This window comes from Thunnus albacares, chromosome 15, assembly GCF_914725855.1.
Source record: "Thunnus albacares chromosome 15, fThuAlb1.1, whole genome shotgun sequence".
Taxonomy (NCBI): Eukaryota; Metazoa; Chordata; class Actinopteri; order Scombriformes; family Scombridae; genus Thunnus; species Thunnus albacares.
This window is the reverse complement of record NC_058120.1, coordinates 9848739-9868939: the sequence shown is the minus strand read 5'-3', so window position 1 is coordinate 9868939 and position 20201 is coordinate 9848739. Positions and strand designations below refer to the sequence as shown.

Below are 20201 nucleotides of genomic sequence, written 5' to 3'. Positions count from 1 at the left end.
CATGTTTTTGACCCGATCTGCCCGTTATGCATCTTCATTATCTTTGCTTAAATCTCAGGCCAAAGATAGGTCATCTGAGTCTTTGTCACACACTGCATAATTCCAGCACTCCCCATGAGCTGGACAGCTTCTGGGACTCTTCCAGTTTGCCATGTGTTAGAGGGAGAATCGCAACAGAAGGTGAATCTTAATTGCTGTTATTGTGCCAGGACTCCTCCTGGCCTATATTTGATTATTCAGACCAGACCTCTCTCAATACCACGGTTGAATAAGTACAGGAAATGATAGGGCTTTTTATTACATGAAGAATTTGGGATTTTGTCAGTGCCAGTCGGTTTGTGTGCCACTTATTTCCCCTCATTACTGGAACTATTGCAGCCTGAGCCGGTGTGACCGTCAATGTACCTCAGCCTGGCCTCCATCCAGACCATCCCTTTCCTTTCCTAAAAGTCTACATGAGATAATCCCTAAATTCATCCAGGTAGAGATGAGAAAATAACATCCTAAATGAACCTTTTTGAGAAAAATGCGAATTGTCCTGCAAGCTGGAACACCAGTATGAGTTGGCTGAGTGTGTATTCAGTCATGCTTTTGCTTTTTAGTTGAAAGTACAGGAAGTTCACTGGCAAATTGATGAGATTTAAAAATGTAGTCTGAAATTATGCCTTTCTTTCCACCTAAAGCGGTATGAATTTTGGTGGGGGGGGGGGGTCATTTAGACTGTATCACAGCATCAACAGAGATGGGGTCTTTTACAAATCTCAGCACTTAGGGACTGTGAGATTATTAAATTGAGAGGTAAAGTTGTTTTCTCAACACCTCCAAAAAGTCAGTTATCATTCAAATGATGATTACAGGTGAGGGGGGAAGTTGCGCAGGGTAAGGAAGTGAAGCAATTTGCCTCAGTTTTAAAACAGATGTAATCTGCAAAAGGGGAAACAAGTACAAAGTCAACAGTGATATTAAAGTGTCTCTTTGGAATGAAAGGGACAGCGAATAGGACAGGTAGCAGCTTTAAATTAAAGAAAGACACTTAAAGGACTGTTGGGAAAGGAAGACATTTGCTGAACATTCAGGCGTCTAAAAATAGGTTGGTAAAAGATTTGTAGTGACACTTTTATTCAGCCTTCTGTATACTCGCAAATCTTGACATATGGACACATACAATTAACACGCTGACATAGATCCTTGTGCAGCTGAACAATATTGACAAAATCAAGTATTACTATATATATCAATGAAATGTGATGACTGTTGATTATGACTAATGGTTGATATAATAAACAGAAATTTCTGAGAGAAAATCATCTAATAATTAAGCTTTTATTATTAGGAAAACACTACTTTATTACTATTTACCACAATATCATGATTCTAGACAAAATCTGTTCTCATATCGTAATATCTCTGTATTTAATGTTAACGCCTAGATACAGATGTAAGTCTCATTTGACAACCGGCTACTATCAATATTAGCAAATGTTCATTCAAGATTTCATCGTCAGTGTTTCCTTTTTTTCCCCTTTTTTACAGAAATCATTGACAAGAGTGAACTGAAGGCATTCTTCGAGAGCAACTGTTCGCAGATTTATTTTATCTTCTATGAAAATTTCATTACACTGGAAAGCAACTTAAAACAAAAAGGTGAGTGCAAGCTTTTTTGTGTTTGTTTATTTCTGTAAATTGCACACTCACAGTCAACGGTGGTTCAATAATTAACCCTTTCCCTGCTCTCTATGGTATGTAAAGGTTTATTTTTCTCTGCCCCACATTTACAGAGCAATGAGTATAAGGCCATAGAAAAACAATTTCTGGTTACGTCCAGTGTATCTGTGTGTTCACCCTGCTTTTAACATTGTCACGGGTGGGGGATCCACTCCCACTGGGAGTATGCTCTCATGGTAACACAAGTTGATTTGAATAAGTGTTTACAAAACGGCCCATATCATTGATACATTATTGATGAGACTAATGCAGTATACCTCCTGGTTATATGTTTAAAACTCAAGTACCTTTCCTGTCTTGCAGGGAACAAATCTCAAAGGGAGGAGCTGGACTCTATCCTCTTTATTTTTGAAGTAAGTCATCTTGCTTTTTCTGTGTCGGTGTCTTCATCTCTAATCTCCACTGATAGCTGCTACAGCCTCAACCTGTTTACTGAACTCTGCAACACTGGGGTGGGACCATAGTTTCCATGGTGCTATACTGCAACTCTCACTACTTCCTGAATTTGCCTCAAATAGCCTAGAAATCAATTGGAGGTTGTACAGGAAGGGGAAAAAAAGGCTCAGCTTTCAGATCCTTTCTTGTTTTTACAACCAAGGCGTGTATTCAAATCAGAGGAGGTATGTTCTTTTTTTGGCGTGTGTGTGTGCGCAACACGGTCCTGGCCCCTCCCTCTGTTTTTTAGAGCACTCTTCTGTTGCACATGCAGGTTAAAGTCCCCTACCTTGTTTTCCCACCTGACTGCAAAGGTAGCTCCAGTTTCCAGTACAAACAGTCAGCTCTCCAGTTACATTTGCTCAGGGCAAGGCTGTAAGGATGACAGCAGATCCAAACGAGGTGCAGTCTGTTTGTCCCTCTTTGTATAGTATGTCTTGTCCTAGTTTTTCTGATCACCTGGGAGTGTGTTGGGAGTGTTCCCTGCATTATGTCAAACATAAAGTAAGTCATTCCAGCTAAGAAGGCATAGAAGAGGATCCTTAACTTTGGATTCGGGCCCACTGCCCAATTCATGAGTTTGTTACAGTAGCTGTAGACACCACTGTAGTCTGCCTTTTAGCTATGGATTCCTAATTTGGTAGCCAATCTATTTTTATATTATCATGGTACATTTTGGCTCTGTCTGGGTGATGCATCATGTACTTTGTAGTGCATTTCAGAGCACGCATTACATCCAATTTATTTGATTGTCTGTGTTGGCAATCTTTTTTTAGAGTTTAGACTCTATTATTTGAGTTTGTATCTATGACCTTCTTAACCCGATGTTAGCAAGATAATATTGTTCAAAATAAAGTTTTCATTGAGATCGGTTCACCCCATCTGTCTGAAAGAAGAGAAATCTAACTAACTAGGTTTTCCTTCAGCTCTTTCCACTCCTCAACAAGATAGTCTCCCTGCCTGTCCACACACATCCAGTCATCTGACCTGTAAATAAAGCCCGGATTCATGCCTTCTACATATTTATGGAGTCATCTTTTCAAAAAAGAACTAATATTGAAAGCAGCTTAACCCTCATTTGTCCCCTTTTAGCCCCTGCCTGTGACGACGTGTGCTTTTACCCGTGTACTGAGAAGATAAGCTTGCTTTGAGTGGAGTGTACAGGACAGATACAGGGTTGCTTTGATCCCGAGCTCTGCTACACTGAGCAGACTTTCTCTTTACGCCGTATTAGATTAGACATGTCGTATTGTATGTGGTTGTGAATATGATATCAATGGATACATTTGTGCTCACAAACATGCACTACTAATATGTATCATGTTATTCCAGAGGTTATATTATGTAACACAGTGACATGACGAATGTAGTAACAGACAGACTGATTTGATATTTCGAGGCAAGTGGATTGTGTATCCTAATCATTTTTTTCTGCCACAAACACCGTTAAGTATATCCTATAATGTATTAAAACTGGTGTCATTTCTATCACGACGGCTTCTATCTCAACATCTCCTTGCAGGATAATGCTTATTGTAAATGTGTGTCATTAGTTTTAGTCACAGAAGTCCACCAACCAAAACATAAGCCCTGGCAGCCTTTGTCCAACAAGCCTCAGAGCTGTGTGTACAATAGCTATGAATGGATGGCTGTTGGGACATAAGCTATTTTGCAGCTTTGTGCTTTGTGACACACTTTAATGCTGTATGACAGGTTAAGAAGAACAACACAGCTCAACATCACTGTCCCTCTTTTTCTGTGTAAGAATTTCCCTGGAAAGCCACAGTTAAGCCAGGCAGATAGGGAATATGGTCCCTCGCACTTTCCATCACCTGGGTCCCTCCTTGCATTCAAATCTGGCTGACATATACAGTACATGTCTCCAGTGTGTGTTTGCTTTGAGCTGGCTATGTGGGGATTACGTTGCTGTCATGATGAGGTATGTGACCCCTTTTTCACGGGTTGCTATGGGGGAGTACGGTCCCCCATGCTGAGCCGGTTTGAGTAATGGATATCTAGAGGGGGTAATCTTTTGTCCCTCCCCCTAAACTCTGCTGTAACACTCCACCCCCACCGCCACCAGCAGCCATCGCCATCCCCTTCCAGGATCTCTTTGTGTCTGCTGCCACGAAGGCATCCACCACACAGCTTGTGATGCTGCACCGAAACTGACAGATAAGAGACCTGATCCCTGTGAGAATGCAGTAACATTGCTGTATGTACAGTATAGAAAGTCCATTCTCATACTCAAGATCACCTCTTGTTTAATATTGCTCTATTGTAGACCTGTGTGTCCTTTTTGTAACACATAAACCAGACCATAACCACGTCATTTACCATTATAATATAACAGAAAAAGATCTGTGTTCTTTTTTTAAATTATAGGTTCAGTCTCATTGACCTAAAATGAGAAAATATATGTATTTTTCTACAACACACTTAAGTCATCAGTACTAATTGTTTTTAGAAGTTACCTAACGAGTTCATTGGAGACCTGTGTTCAGTGAAGGTGTGACAAGTATTTTTAAGTTAAATACACTTGTATATGGAACTTCTTGTTAGTCAATATCCTAGTAGCAACTGCCTCATGAAGACAAAGGAGGAGCATTCAGACAAATCAGCAATATTTATTAAATAAAATAAGAAAATATCCAATTCTGAATATCTCTAAGACACTATAAGGTCAATCAGAGAAAATGGAAAATACATGGCACCTCTGTCAGTCTGTCTAGAACAGACCATCCTCAAAAACGTAATGAGAATGGAGGGAGGCCACTGGGACGCCTATGGCAACTCTGAAGGAGCTACAGTCCAGACAGCTGAGGTGTATACAACAGCTATTGACTGGGTACCGGACCAGTTGCAGATTAATGGCAGACTAACAAAGAGAAAGCCACGGTTCAGAAAGACATGGCATCTTGCCTAATGTTTTCCAGAAAGCACATGTGCAACTCAAAAGTCGATAAAGGTTTTATAGTACGATAAGACCAAAATTGAGGTTTTTTAGTGATCATATTAAGTGCTATATTCGGTGTAAGCCAAACACTACACACCAGAAGACACACATGGGAATGCTTGAGCGCACCGAGCCTGAAAGGCTTGTGAATGTGGAGGGTTGAATTCTACAAAAGCACTGCAAATTGGAAGAATGCCCCCAAATGCAAAGCTGAAGCCTAAAACAAACATCTTTATATCTTGTCTGAGTCTAGACTTCAGTCCAATTGAGAACTTGTGTCAGGACTTGAACACTGCTGGTTTGCTCATGGTCCCTGTACAACTTGACAGAGCTTCAGCAGCTTTGTAAAGATTGAGGAAAAGGTTTTGTGTACAACTCTGATACAGACCTATCAACATAAATTAAAGTCTGTATTTGCTGCCATAGGGGCCTTAAGTAGATATTGACTTGAAGGGGTCGAATGTTCGTGCAGTCAAATTGTATTTGATGGATTATTTTAAATCCACTGCAAGTTTTACAAACATCAATACTAGGCAGGTGTGTGAAACAATGCCTTTGTCGTTTGGTCTATCTCCTTTTGACAGCCATTTACTATTGAATTGGACTCAAGGTGCATTCTCTAATTGTCTCTTATGTCGCCTCTTGCTGCTGCACAGCAAGCAGATATAAGTACGTGGTGAGAAAGGTACTGCTTTAGACGACCAGTCTGTCTGTGTTCCCGTGTGACTGTAGATGACCCCTCACTGTCTGAAAGCAGTTCAATCCTGGTGCCACTGAGGTTGTGGGACAAGTTAAGGAACAGCTCTGGGACCATCAAAACTCAAAGGGAAGTCTGTGCATATCCACTTCCCTGGACTTTCTCTCCAGGATATAACCCCACCACGACCTCTCGCATGTCATCCGGATCTGAATCAGCATCCTGAATTCCCCTTGTCATCCATTTTGCAAAATCATCTAGATTTGAGACTTGACTGACTGAGTTGCCATGTGGGTAAATTATTAATTCTAGTCAGCCCTTTTCTTTTTATCAAGAACTGTGAATTTAACCTTATTCATTGGCAATGCATAAGCTGGTGTATTTTGTTTGAAGTGCTGAAGAAGACCTTTTTTTTTAAAAAAAAAATCACTTAAAATCTCAACAATGTCTTGGCCAAAACAGCAACACAGTTATCTCACAGAAACCACAACAGATTCAACATACACAGTAAGCAAAGGAATTAAGAAGAGGAAAAAAATTAAACATAAAGAGATTTACCCATTTAAGTCAGGCACTTAACATTTAAAAATGAAGACCAATTAAGGAGGAGTGAGGCATATTATTGTCCACCTGCCACGGCTCATGGCAAACAGACGATTGATTGTGACTGATTTAAATGCCACACACTGAAATGCACCATTAAATGCTGTGTGTGTGTAAATGGTCATTACTAAGTAGGTAATTAATTACACAGTGTCACTGTATCATGCACAGCCATCAATAGTTCTCCTGTCTTTTTTCCCCTTTTTCTGAATGGTATAATAGGCACATATTCTTCTTGATCCACAGCTTTCATGGAATCACTGAAAGTCTGCATGCTGCCTAACATGTTTCTGAGAAATTAACCCAGGGCCATTAGCTAAGTGATTTTTCCCTCTCTCTCTTTCCTCTTTATGCAGTCCTAGTTATGACTGACAGTTCTCCAGCAGGGGATTTTTGGTTAATGCATGAATGCAAATCTACTGAGTGTAGCTGGGGCCTGCACATGGAACAGGTCGAGTAAATCTTGATGTCTGACGCTGCGCTTTAACCTTTGCTTATGTTTAGTCTTCAAAGCTAGACTGCATTTTACAAATAGTTTGTCACAAGCATGAGTGGTGATCTGTCAACTTTTGATGCATTCCTAATTTTAAAATGTTTGGCATGCAGTTGAGATCCCATTTTCCCCTCAAAACAATTTATGCCTGATCATAAAAGTAATTTCATGATGGACTTAGAGCAAGCCTGCTGCAGCTTTCACATAAAGCAAAGAGGAAAACCTCATGGCTGAGCCAACAGGCATTTGGAAGCCTGGGAAGGAGTTTGATTGCACTCTGCTGCTGCCACCTACTGGCGTCAGAGAATCAAATCATCTCCCAGTGATCCAGATCATAGTCGAGGGTATTTTGGTAAATAATCCCAAAGTAACTTTAAAGCAATGGAGCTCAAAGGCATTTAGGCTTTAAGCTGCATTGTATTAGAGATGTTACATGAGATTTGCATAGTCAGCTTTAATTTTCCAAGGCCTTTACCAACAAATAGTGAGGGCGAGCTAAGAAATTTGGTTAGCATGTAAATAGGTAGCCTGGTTTGGTCCACACTGTTTGGATGTACCTTACAAAGCATTTTAAACAAAGCAGCTGTGTAACTGAAGTCTTTCCATGAGGCTTAGACCCTTCAGTGAACTGATTGTGACAGAAGAAACATGATTATTATTTTCTTATTAGCAGAATTGCACTTTAATTCCTTACACTATTTACTGTATTTGACATTCCATGTTTTGCCCATAACTATTGTGACATTTCATTGTTGTGATTTCTGCTCGTACGTCTCATGTTAGTAGGTTTGCCTAATATTAGAAGTTTAGTGCTTTGTGGCTTCAGGAGATTTCATTGTCCTCAGAGGGTTTAATCATCTCCGCGTCGGATCAAAAACCATAACAATATGTAAATGTCTCCATTTCTTCCGAGAGTCCTGCTTGTCTGTCACTGCCGTCAAAAAGCCCTTGTGGACCACCTCTGGGAGAAGTGTATTCTGTGTCATGTTCAGGCCCTGCAGCTGGAAACCTAAGTGCGGATCATGTAAATGCGTTAAGGCTGTAGTTGTACCACAGTAATGCCCCCATCTTTATGCTGGAGTATGGCTGCAGATTAGAGTAACTCCACCAACCTCCAGTCCGGCAGACTCTGCATTCGCCCTGTATCAGCCAGTAAATTCCTCATTGTTGCGGCTGCCATTCCGGCTCCACGGGGAGTCTTTCTTAGCTAGCTTCTCCATCTCATTCCCACTCTCCCTTCCTGGTGCTGTGTAAGAGAGAGAAAGGAGGTGTTATTGTGTCTGCACACACACACACACACAGGGAAAGGCTTAAGCAGGCTACCCCGCTGTGTTACTGCCGAGCATAATGTGTCTGCTGCCCCAAGGAGACGGAGTGAAGGAGGCCAACGAAGAGCCTGTACGGAGATGTAATAATCCCATGTGGGATCAATAGCAAGGTGCAGCCACACGCCTGCATACGCATATCATCATGTCTGTGGATAAGAGAGAAGTTGAACGGCACAGATAATCATCCAGTGCCCCTTTAAAGTGATGTATGTCTTTCAGTATCTCTGCTGTCACTGATAATGACAGGGATTTAGTCTCAGAGGACAAGAAGGGAAAGTTAAAGATGGAACATGACAAGGGAAGAAGGAAGTTGTTGACAACTGAGACACTCAAAACAGGAGATGACTTCCGGACAACCACAGCTCATAGCATAATGCGGTGAAGCACTAAGTGACATAATGTTATCTGATGCCATCTTTCAGAGGCATTTTACTGTGAGTATATGAATATTTTACAACAGAAGATGATGATTTGGTCATCTAAAACAAAAGAAACAAGCAAACTAATGTGTACATTTTATTATGTAAAAACTCAAACAAAAGGAATATGAAATATTGTCAGGTATATTATTTAAAAACTAAAAATTTATTTAGTAGTTTCTCTCTTCTCCCATGCCACAAAACGATGCTCTATAGTCTGTACAGTTTTCTCTCACACTCTGTCATTCTTTTAGTCTTTTTTTCTTCTCACTCGGATGCTACATGACACTTTTTGGCCAGAGAGGACTAAAACAGGTTTTTTTATGCTCTGTATCCTTCTCTTTTCTCACTCTCCAGGGCAGATGAGCTTTTTATCATGCCGGCCAGAGTCGGTTGTCTGGTTGAATGGGTCAGAGCTGCATACGTATAGCAGCAAAGAGCAGGCTTGACCTCTACATTACAATCATGAAGTCTTATTGGGTCAGTGATTAGGATTTGATGAGTAGTGAGCCATTGGGGCATCAGTTGCTCACAGTGCACTGACTGTTAACGAGCCATGCACGCATGCACGCACACACCTGCCATCCCCCAAGCCCTCTTTTCCATCTCTCCAGAGGGGCTCAGTTAACCTGTCGCCGCATTCAAGAATAATGATAGGCTGCTGAAAGGTTAGAGCACTCTAATTGAGTTGTAAAGCGGTTGTTGGTGAGGTGATGACATTTCACAGTGCTGTCCTGTGTCACAGGGACCTGCAGACATGCAAGGCCAAGTGGAGGGAAAGGGCAGGAACATTGCATTCCATAAATGTATACTGCTTTGACCAAACGGTGGCACTTACCAAAAACAAAGTCAGTCGTTTCCTCCTTCTTCTTTTGATCGACCATCAAATCAATCATTGTAAAGCCTGGAGCTGGTCATTATTGAGTGACTTGATTAAAGAGACTCTAACCTGATGCAACCTCAATGCTGTCATTATTACTCAAAGTCGTCAAATTCCGCCATTTTTTTCTGGCTCCAATTTTTTGATTAACCTAATCATAACTTTTGCTTTTTTTTTCATCAGAAAATTCTACAACATCTGCCTGAGAAAATCTACAACCGGTGGCAGTTTCACAGTATAGGTATGTACTGTAACTCTATGAAATACTTGGCACTACCTTGAGTGCTAACCCTTGTCTCTCTGTTATACCTGACAGGTACTTACAGTACCAGTCAAAAGTTTGGACACACTTTCTCATTCAAGGGAACGGGAAAGTGCGTCCAAACTTTTGACTGGTACTGTATATACTGTGTCTTTCCTCCTTATGTTTCCATAACCTCTAAGATAAACCTTAGGACAAAAATGTCACCTCAACCATGTCTAAGCCTTCCATAATGAAGAGAAAATAATTAGTCTTAGAAGGGAATGTAAATGGGAAATGCAAATGAGCACTTCATTTGAAATGCAAATAAGTAATTGAATTATGCTGGCATGATTTCAGTCCCGCACAAAAAGGAAAACCCTTGCAAGAAGCGATAACCCCAATTATAACCATTGTTTGTCAGCCGTTGGCAGCTAAACAGTCTGGGTCCAGATCATTGCTGTAGATTGGCCTTCCCCTCAGGCTTGTAATTCCAAATACTAAAGCTCATCTCAGGTTGGATGCCCCAGACAAATTCACTGTTTCCTAAGTCACTGGACAACAAAACATCAGAGGTTTAAAGCTGCCTCTTGGCCTTTTTCCTGAACTCATATAGAATTTCCTTTACCGCTCATCAGTTCACGTGTCACTGGTCAAGATGCTATGCTGTCACTATGTACTTCCGGTGTCCAACATAACGTTTTTTTCCCCCACTGGCCCACTTGGCCAGTAGATCAGAGTTTTACAGGCCCCTTGTATATTTTCCCTGGCCCGGCAACCAAAAGATGAAAATAACTGTGATTAATTCATTGTATACATAATACGTACAACAGTGAAGTTCCCTTTAGATTTGGTTGTTTTCCTTTATATAATGTTGATATATTACACAAACATGCAAAATATAAAATTAGGCACATATTGGATCAGTAAATGCATGCTGTTTTTAAATGTAGGTTTCTCCATATTTTGTGTAAAGCCAGAGAGTATGGAGTACATAGCGAGAAGAGAGCAGAATTCACGATAAGACTTCAACGAGTACGGATGACCTTGATAATAAACTCTTGTTTCAAGAACTGAGACTCTGCTGAGAGATCGTCAGAAACGTACACGTCAAATCGGAACGAGAGAAAGAACATAATGGCGTTTGTTTGTGTGCGCGCGTGTTCACTCCAAGCTCCTTCTGTCTGCTTCCACGAGCTACCTGTCCACTACAGACATGGAGTCGAACTGTAATGAATGAATGAAAAGGAGAGATGCAGAGGAGGAAAATGAAACAGAAACTAAGAGCGTCTGTCTCCGCAGTAAATCATCTGTTGAGTGTTTGATGGTTACTTATATGTGCTTTAGAATGTAACCGCCATGAAACAATATTCCTCTCATTCACCGGCTTTGTTCTTGCTGCTACCGCTTGCTCTCGGATGTGTCGGACCCTGACTCCTGCTTTGAAAAATATGCAGTGCTTGTTGCGTGTCTTGAGTTTTAATTGAATTCTTCTTTTTTTTCCCACTTTTTTTTTTTTTTTTTTATCAGCTATTAACACATTCTACCAGACCACATGCTTCCAGTAGCATCGCTGAAAGCATTTCTGTGCCCTGTGACTAATTCCTTGTGGTGGGTAGGGTAGGTCAAGAATGACATGAATGAGTTTTAGTGGTTCTCTTCTTTTAGATGAGGATTGCAAGGTCACAGGTGTTTGAAGCAGACCATTAAAAGCTGAAGAAAATCTTCACACCTTTTATCATCCTCTAGTATACTTACTTCTGCCGACTTTCCTCTTTCCTGAGCCCAGCCTCTATGGAATTATTCATCGCTGCCGTTATGTGTCCAACATAGAAATATGACTCTGATGAGAGGAGAACAATAATAAAATATAATGATAACAATAACAAGCACCAGACGCACACAAACAGATCAGCTTTGCCAGACTTTCTTAACCAGCTACTCATGGCTACCACTTAAATACGTCTGGGTCAGATTAGTCGGTTTAAAAAAAAATCCCTCATTAAGATTTACATAATCTTGGAGTAGCTTGACGTTTATCCCAACGTAACCCAAGTTTTAACCCTAATCCTAAACCTAAAATCACTGAGTACAAGCCAAAAAATTGCTTCACAGCCCCGCCATGTCCTCATAAGAAACGCTGTCTGCAGTCTGTCACGAGTATGTCCTAACTCGCACACACAGACATCCTCCACTCAAGGTATTTAGCAATCAGAGCAATGTCTCATTTGATTACAGCGGAACCAGATTGCCTCCACGAATGCATGTCGCTGCCAACCGATGTTAATTTTCATCAGGAAAATGTGAAGCCTTGCCACTCTCCCCACTAGTTTGTCAGGACCACCCATCAAGGTCAATTTGCCTCAGTGGAGATGACAAGCAAGTCCCTCCCTATCAGCTTTACGCTGTTCTTTGTGTCCGTGAACATCAGCTGTAGGACGTCTGTTGAATATTTTGGGTGCTTTTGTCTTTGACAGTTGCTCTTCTTTTTGCGTTTGTTCAGGTTCTATTCTGAAAAAGCTTCTACACACTGGAAATTCATTCAAGGTAAATGCTGTTTTCACATCAACGAGATATCGGGGGGGAAAAAAAGCTCTCATCCAACATATTTCTGTTCTGGCCTCTTTTGTATATCCTCTCGTATTCTTTAATCTTTTCTCACCCTATCTTCTCCTGTCTAGATCCGTTGTGAGGGGATCCGTCTCTTCCTGCTGTGGCTGCAGGCCCTGAGGGACAACTGTGCTGAGGAGCAGTTCCTTATCTTTGCCTGTCTGGTGCCAGGATTCCCTGCTGTGCCCTCCTCCAGAGGGCCCTGCACCCTTGACACCATCATTTACAACCCCTTCTCCAACCCCCCTGATGGTGAGGCAGGGCAGACTCACATGAATATGCATGCTTCTACATGAGCATATTTACACTCAGTGACATTGATTTTGAGATGTTTTTACAGCTTAATGTGATTAGGGTGGTCGTCGAAGTCATCCAAAAGATACTAAACTGATATCAGACTTTTTTTTTTTTTCCTTTTTTAATAAACACATATGGCACTTAACTCGGGTCTTTGTGTCTGTCAATCTGAGCAGCCAAGGTGGTGCCTGAAGAGATTACCCCCCTGGTTCCGGCTGTGGTAGGAGAAAAGGTTGCAGATGACCAGACGTGTTACATCCTCGAAACTCTGCTCAAGTTCATGGTTATCCAGGTAATAACTATGTTTGCTTAGGAGATGCTACGCAGCTATTTGCCAGATTATGCAGTGGCTACAATATGGTTATCATAACACAATCTCAAGTTTGAATCCTTTGTTTATAGAGATGGAAAGACAAATGTCTGTCAGTAGTTAGATGGGTTAGGTATAGTCTTGATGAAAACTTCAATGACCCTGGATTTATCTTTTTTTTGCCCTTTCCACCTCGACGCATACTTTGGCTACAAAGTGTAGCTGTCGTCATAAAGTTGTGCAATTGCTCAGCTAGTTGTAACCCCTGTCTTGCACAACAGTAAGATTAAAAACCAAATACAATAGCAGTCAAGTGTGTAAAGTTGGAGTCTGTTAATTTAAAGCCCAGTTCAGACCAAAGAATCACAATGAGACGAGTTGAAACTCGCAACTACTTCGCAATGCACCAGTCTGCAAAACCTGCCACTTTATACCAATGCGACTAGACGAGACGGTGTATCATCTCCATTGCAACGATTCTCTGTACTACCGTTCTAACTGACAGTTTTTCAGGCTTCTTTTTGTAGCTGAATATAAATTGTAACATCTTAAAACATAATGATGATAGTGATAGTGAGTTACTTGCTACAGTCGCATTTCTAGAATTGATGAACAGCGAAAAAACATAAAAATGAGAGTCGAGGCTCTCCTTTCCTCCGTCCAAAACTCTGCCATTTCAATCAGCTGACAGTTTGCTGACTTGACCTGCTGACTTCGCTACGAGCTGATTGGTTTTTGAAACAGGTGATGTGCCTTAAATTCTAAAACCAGTCACTGGAGACTTGACAAACTGCGAGCTGAGACGGGCCAGTTCACACAGCTTCAACTTCTCCCTGCAACGTTCTAAAATGGTTTTGTCTCGTCGTGAATCTTTGGTCTGAATGGGGCTTTATGTGTACCTAGCCCAAACCATTTCCCCTCTGTTTACTGTTTGTTAGAGGAACCTTCAAACTATTGTGTTGCAAACAATAAACTGTCACTGACTTAGTGATGCTGGAAGTGTCTCTTCTCCCTGTAGCCTGACCTTGTCTGCTTTTGTGTCGTCCGCCAGGCATCCAGTTTAGAATGGAAGAACAAAGAGAACCAGGACACAGGCTTCAGGTTTCTCTTCAGCCTGTTCAAGAAGTACTACCTTCCACATTTATTCCCCTCCTTCACCAAGCTCACAAATCTCTACAAGCCTTTATTAGGTAAGATAGGCATACAGTATATATTTGACCTCTCGCTGAAGCTTTTTCACAGTGACTATTCTGTTACTGCAGTATTACACACACTGTACTTGAACTCAAGGGCTGCTGTTTGGGTGTTAAAATCTCAGTTTGACAATTTGTAATGTTTGCTTATGTTACATTTTTGTGTCAGTAAAAAGCTTCTATTCAGCAAACTAGTATATATATATATATATATATGCCTACTCTCTATACAATTCATACTGCAGGCTCTCTTCAGCGCTTCAGGTCAAACATAAAGAAAATGTCATTGAAAAGTAGCAAAGGCAGTATTAAGTGAAAGGAGTAGACAAACTGCAACACATGGAAACAGCTTTGAAGCTTCGAGATATTCAGCATGACACAAACCTTTCTAATATGTGGAGCCATTATTTATATATTTACCATTTACCACTGAGTTATAGATCATTACATACACAAATACCTCTTAAACAATGTTATTTTAGGAACAGTATTTTACAGTCACCCTAAACTTGATGAATAGTTTTGTTTAAAAGAAGAGAATAATGAATTTCATGTGTGTTGTTGTGATATTGGACTCATGGTAATATAATCTAAAAGACAAAAGGTTTAACAAGTAAGCAGGTGTAAATAGAAAGTCAAATAAAAATCTGTTTGTTCAGTTCCTGTGGCTTTAATTCAGCTGGAAAAACTTTAAAGCTTCACAGACATATATGTGGAGTTGATTTTTAATCTCTCTCTCTTTCTCGCTCGCTGTTTTCTTTTTGTCCTTTTCCATCTTTCACTCTCATCCACTCTTCTTACTGTGTCGCTCGATCAGACCTCCCCCATCACAGACCAAAACCCTTGTATGTGCCAGTGACGCGGAACAATGAGAGCACCTTCTGCACCAGGGACCAGTACCTGGCACCCCGTGTGGCCTTTATCACCTGGCTGGTCACCTTCTTCCTGGAGAAGAAGTATGTCAGCAGTGCTGCTGCGGCGCAGAGCGCCAAGAACGGCACCGAGGTCATTCCCAAACTCATCCAGGTGAGCGCGATAGTACCCTTCTGTTGATTTCTCATTCTGTCATTGTCCAGGGAGGAGGTAGACTGTTTGTATCAACCCCCCTCAGTACTTGTATCTGTATAAGGATAACTGGGCATGACTACAAAGGACAATGTATTTTAAAAAATACTCTCACACATGTATCTATAAATGAGAAGTCACAGAACAGTGTGTTTCAGGGGTTGCAAGTGTGTAGAAATATCATGTTTTCACATGAACTTCTTTTGGAGTACTATAAATAACAACTTGTGAAATTCACACTCACATTTTGTGCTTTGAAATGTGAAGCAAGACATACTGTTGGACAAGAAGTGTGCAATCACAAACAAGATCTGCTCTTAAGTCTGTATGTAATGAGAGTAGCAAACCTGTAGAATACAATGTACTAACAAAAATATGATTTTATCCTTATTTTTTGGAGTCCAAAAACAAGCCAGCCTCTAAAATGAAATGACATTTTGTTGTTTTCAGTGTAACCACAAAGTTCTAACATCACTGCCCACAACATCCTGCAATCATGTAATCGTAATCAACAAGACTCATGATCTCTCAGCGATTATCATTTATCATTATTTTAACAGTGTTTAAAAACATATAGTGAGATTTTTCAACAGTACTGTAGATTTCTTGTTTGTGATATTTTTGAGCATTTGACAGTGAGAGCAATTATAGAGAGAAGAAGAAGGGGAATGAAATGCAAAACTAATAGTGTTGTGATTCGAAAAAAGGTGAGACTCATTTTACAATAACGCCTAATACAGTTGCTCATTCCCCATAAAAAGACATTAAAACACAATCAGTCGAGAAAAGAATTCCTAGTCAGTAAGACTCTAGCGACCAATTGTTTAACAGAGCGGGCAGCCTGTAGCATACTAAGAGACTCATTTCTCACTGACACTGTGTCTCTGTGGTGCCCAGACTGTCACTGCAGGCAGTAGCAGCCAGGAGAAGGAGAAGGATAAGACATCAGATGGGGATACGAACGGGCCAGCGGGGGAGCCTGAGAAGAGCCACTCCAACAGCAGCACGCTGTCTGATCGGCGGCCCAGCGATTCCAGTTTGTGTAGCATTGAGGAGGAGCATCGCTATGTCTATGACATGGTGCATGCCATCCTGCTCTCCACAAGGGACAATGTGAATTTTGTCAACGAGGTCTTCCACCAGGTACAGATGAGAAACTGTATCCAAGCAATATTACTTTATTTGATGTTATATAAATAAATGTCATTAGAGATGCTATATCATATATATCACATTGGGTCATGATTATAATGCAGACTGGATGACTTCTCTGCAATAACTTGTGCTATGTTGCCCTCTGCTGGCCATTTGTTAACATTACTTAACGGTCCTTCCTACTGAACAGGCTGCTTGTGAAACTATTCAAAACACTGTTAGTTCAGCTTGAATGTCCATGTCCCCACTCATAAGGCTTTCCTGCTGCCGTCCTGCGAGGCATCAGCAACCAGGAAGGTGATCAAAGTGTACAGGAAGTGGATCCTGCAGGAGAAGCCCAGCTTCATGACAGAGCCTGACAAAACTACACAGCAAGATGAAGTGGATGACAGCTCTGAACAGATACTCAACACAGAGAACAACAGCATTCATGCACAGGTGAAGACTGCTGTTATTCTAAGTTCAGTTTGACTGAAATGATATTATTAAATAACATACTCAGCCTTAAATCACATCATAAGCTTAACATACTGTGGTAGTCTGAAAACACCAGACATAAACAAGTTAAGATCATGCCATTTTTTGTCTTAACAACATGAGAGGTCTTCTCTATCATAGGTATAGTATGAGTCTTAGTGTTTTTGCTTATTTCTACTGAGTCATAGCCTGGCCTTGTCTTTTACCAGATGTTGGAGAGTCATGGTCACAGACGGACATCCAGCTGGGGGAGGACCTACTCATTCAGCAGCGCCATCAGTCGAGGCTTCCTCACAGAGGCGCAGAACAGGGACGTCAAGGCTGGCATCCAGCCCACACTACAGGTGTGTCTCTATGTTCAGAGATGTGTTTTTATCCTGAGATCACAGCATTTGGTGTTTAGAATGAGCAATACTTACTGTATGCACTTTTTCCTGTTTTTACTGTTGTCTTATTTACTATACTTTTACTATCTGTTCAGCTTAACTTCTGTCTTTATGGATCTGTATGTGTAGGTGTTCCTGACCAATTCATCCAATGTGTTCCTGCTGGAGCCGTGCCAGGATGTACCTAAACTCCTGGATAACCAGGTTGAGGTGTGCAAGTGTGTTCTCAGCATCTACCGGCACATGATCATGGAGCACACGATGAACACACAGACATGGTCAGTGAGATATTCAAATACACGACGGGAGATCAGTTTTTGTCATGTATTCATTCCTGACTCTGACTTTTTAGATTTTCTTTTGATTGATTTCATGATCACTCCATTTTTTTATGGTCGTAAAAATATTCTATATAGATGACAAAAATATATATTCTGTCTCACTGTGTGTTCTGCAGGGAGCAGATGTTGCAGGTACTACTGAGGATAACTGAGGCGGTGATGAAGAGGCCACAGGAAAACCAAAGAAAAGACCACTTTGCTGAAAGTTTGGCCTCTATACTCTTCAGGGTATGTCTGCACTTGCTTATGCACTGATGCTGATGCACAGGATTTTATTACTCAGAAAAAAAGAGGAGAGAGTGAGTGTGAATGTCTTTTCAGTACTCATGTTTACTCACAGTACACTTACAGACAGTACAGAAAATGAACATTTAATGCACATAATTCTATGTAATTTCATTCATGAGCAACTGCTACAACTTGCTCTGAAACTGTATATATACAGTATATATACTGTGTGTGTGTGTGTCTTGGATGGGGCATTTGACAGTAAGGCAAGGAGACACTATACCAAATCAGATGTCACATCTTATCAGAGGCTGGAATTCATCGCTGTAACCCTTTCTGTCAATGCTTATTCATCTCTTGTTGTCTCATCCTGCATTCAGACCATCATCGTGGCATGGGTGAGAGCCAACCTGTGCGTATTTATCTCCCGGGAGCTATGGGACGAGCTGCTGGCAGTGCTGTCGTCTCTTACCTGCTGGGAGGAGCTGGTGACAGAGTGGGCCAGCATCATGGACTCGCTGACGGCTGTGCTGGCACGCTCAGTTTATGGCCTGGACATGGCCAGCCTGCCTCTGGACAAACTCAGTGAGCAGAAGGAGAAGAGGCAGCGAGGACGTGGTGAGGGGGAGAAATGGGAAAAGACGGGGAATTGGGATGGCTAAAATTTGGGTGAAAAAAGGTTTGAAATTGGAACATAAATCCTGTTCACTTTTAGCTGAGTCTTACTTTACTCTTTACTTGGAGCGAAAGTGGGCAGATTTTACACATCAAAGTCTGTTTAAAGATCTTGGGGGGCACTAATGCATTTCTGGAAAAAAATTGTATGAAGCCTTTTGTGGCTCCAGAGCTGTGTCACTTAAGACAGGATTGGTTGGTCTGAAGACTTAAAGTTTGAAAATGAAAATAATCTGAGAGTGTGGAGTTAGAAAGAAGTGAGTTTACCAGACCTCTGTAGCCCACTGCTCATTTCTACTTGATGCTAGTGACACGAGGCTACATTAGCCACTACTAGCATAACACACCCGAATCTCCAGCTGAACTGGTGGTGGCTGAGTTGTATTATGGGTAATGCAGGCACAAGGTTTTTGTATATAAAAAAGACAATATCTCTGGTTCAGCCGCATCATTGTTGATCCTTTTTGAAAATATAGGAGTGGGCAGCGAAGAGGCATACATGAAACAAGGGAAAGATTGGTATGACATGCAACAAAGGTCCCTGGCCGGAATCAAACCGGGGACATTGCAGTTCGGTGGCATGTGCAGTAACCATTCGGCTACCAGGGTGCTCCTTGATGCTGAATATTCTAATTGCTCAGTTTTATATCATTAATTGAATATATTTTGTGTCTTGAATATTGGTCAAACAAAACAGATTTTTTGATACTACCACTAGTACTTGCCAAAGTCAGAAATATTTCAGTTGCTACATACAGGAACTTTAATTTACCAGTGAGCTCATCCTTGTTCAGATAATACCATGGTTCACACAAGTTTAAGGCAACACTGCACAGCAATTACTGTAGAGTAGGGGGGTATTATATTGTTAGACAGTTAGCTGCTGCTAAATCCAAATATAAAGCTGATTATTACTGAAAAATGTACACTAAGTGACACCTCAGTACTTAGCAAGTGTTGTTCTCTTTATGTCAGGTGTAATCCAAGACTCCCAGAAGGCAGCAGCAGTAGCACGCTCCTTTTCACTCAGTTGGAGGAATCAAGGGGAGCAGGGCGGGCCGGGAGTTCAGGAACCCATGAGGATTCGCTCTGCCACCACATCAGGAGCTCCTGGTGTAGAGAAGGCCCGTAACAACGTCCGACAGAAGGCCTCTGGTAAGTACCTGTGATATAAAATAGTTTCTATATTAGCTGCATGTCACTCTACCATTAAATTAGGCCAAATATAATGCAAAGGGATATGCTGTGTAAGACCCTCTATATGTGTTTTCAATGCCTTATCTATGCTGTATTAATCTTCTGCCTTTGTGTGGGCTAAGAACACAGCACTGATAAGCTTCTGGAGCACAACGTCGGGCCTTAGGGTTTATCAGATGTATTGACTGCATGTGAAAGCCTTAAGATGGGTCCATGTATACGCCAGCCCAGGTGCCGCTGAAAGGCCTAACACCAAAGACAAAGAGCTCCAGCAGATGGCCCCCATTGTTCCCCTCACATGTCACTGGCCAATGTCAACATGTTTCCATGTCAGCTCGATTGCAGGCGTACAACACAATCCCCCGACGGCATGTCAAAGGCCAGCTTTGGACACTTATTGTCATTAGTTCAATTCAGACACAGCAAACACCCCTTATCTGATGGGAATTTGGCAGGCTAATTATAAGTTGAGCTGGAAGGCAGTAGAGTA

The 20201-nt window shown here is 41.3% G+C and overlaps 1 protein-coding gene across 4 annotated transcripts in view; it reads left to right on the top strand.

Annotated features, from left to right (window-relative positions):
• The window catches only part of ralgapa2 (Ral GTPase activating protein catalytic subunit alpha 2), a 95765-nt gene that overhangs the window by 13967 nt on the left and 61597 nt on the right, over positions 1-20201 (top strand). For all 4 annotated transcript variants that reach the window (XM_044374756.1, XM_044374755.1, XM_044374753.1 and 1 more), the window contains exons 2-16: positions 1534-1644; positions 2029-2078; positions 9720-9777; positions 12281-12324; positions 12459-12639; positions 12861-12976; positions 14046-14184; positions 15005-15213; positions 16150-16395; positions 16663-16845; positions 17094-17228; positions 17400-17548; positions 17728-17839; positions 18220-18457; positions 19490-19669. In XM_044374756.1, the coding sequence (XP_044230691.1) occupies positions 1534-1644; positions 2029-2078; positions 9720-9777; positions 12281-12324; positions 12459-12639; positions 12861-12976; positions 14046-14184; positions 15005-15213; positions 16150-16395; positions 16663-16845; positions 17094-17228; positions 17400-17548; positions 17728-17839; positions 18220-18457; positions 19490-19669 (2151 nt within the window). The remainder of the gene's footprint in view (positions 1-1533; positions 1645-2028; positions 2079-9719; positions 9778-12280; positions 12325-12458; positions 12640-12860; positions 12977-14045; positions 14185-15004; positions 15214-16149; positions 16396-16662; positions 16846-17093; positions 17229-17399; positions 17549-17727; positions 17840-18219; positions 18458-19489; positions 19670-20201) is intronic.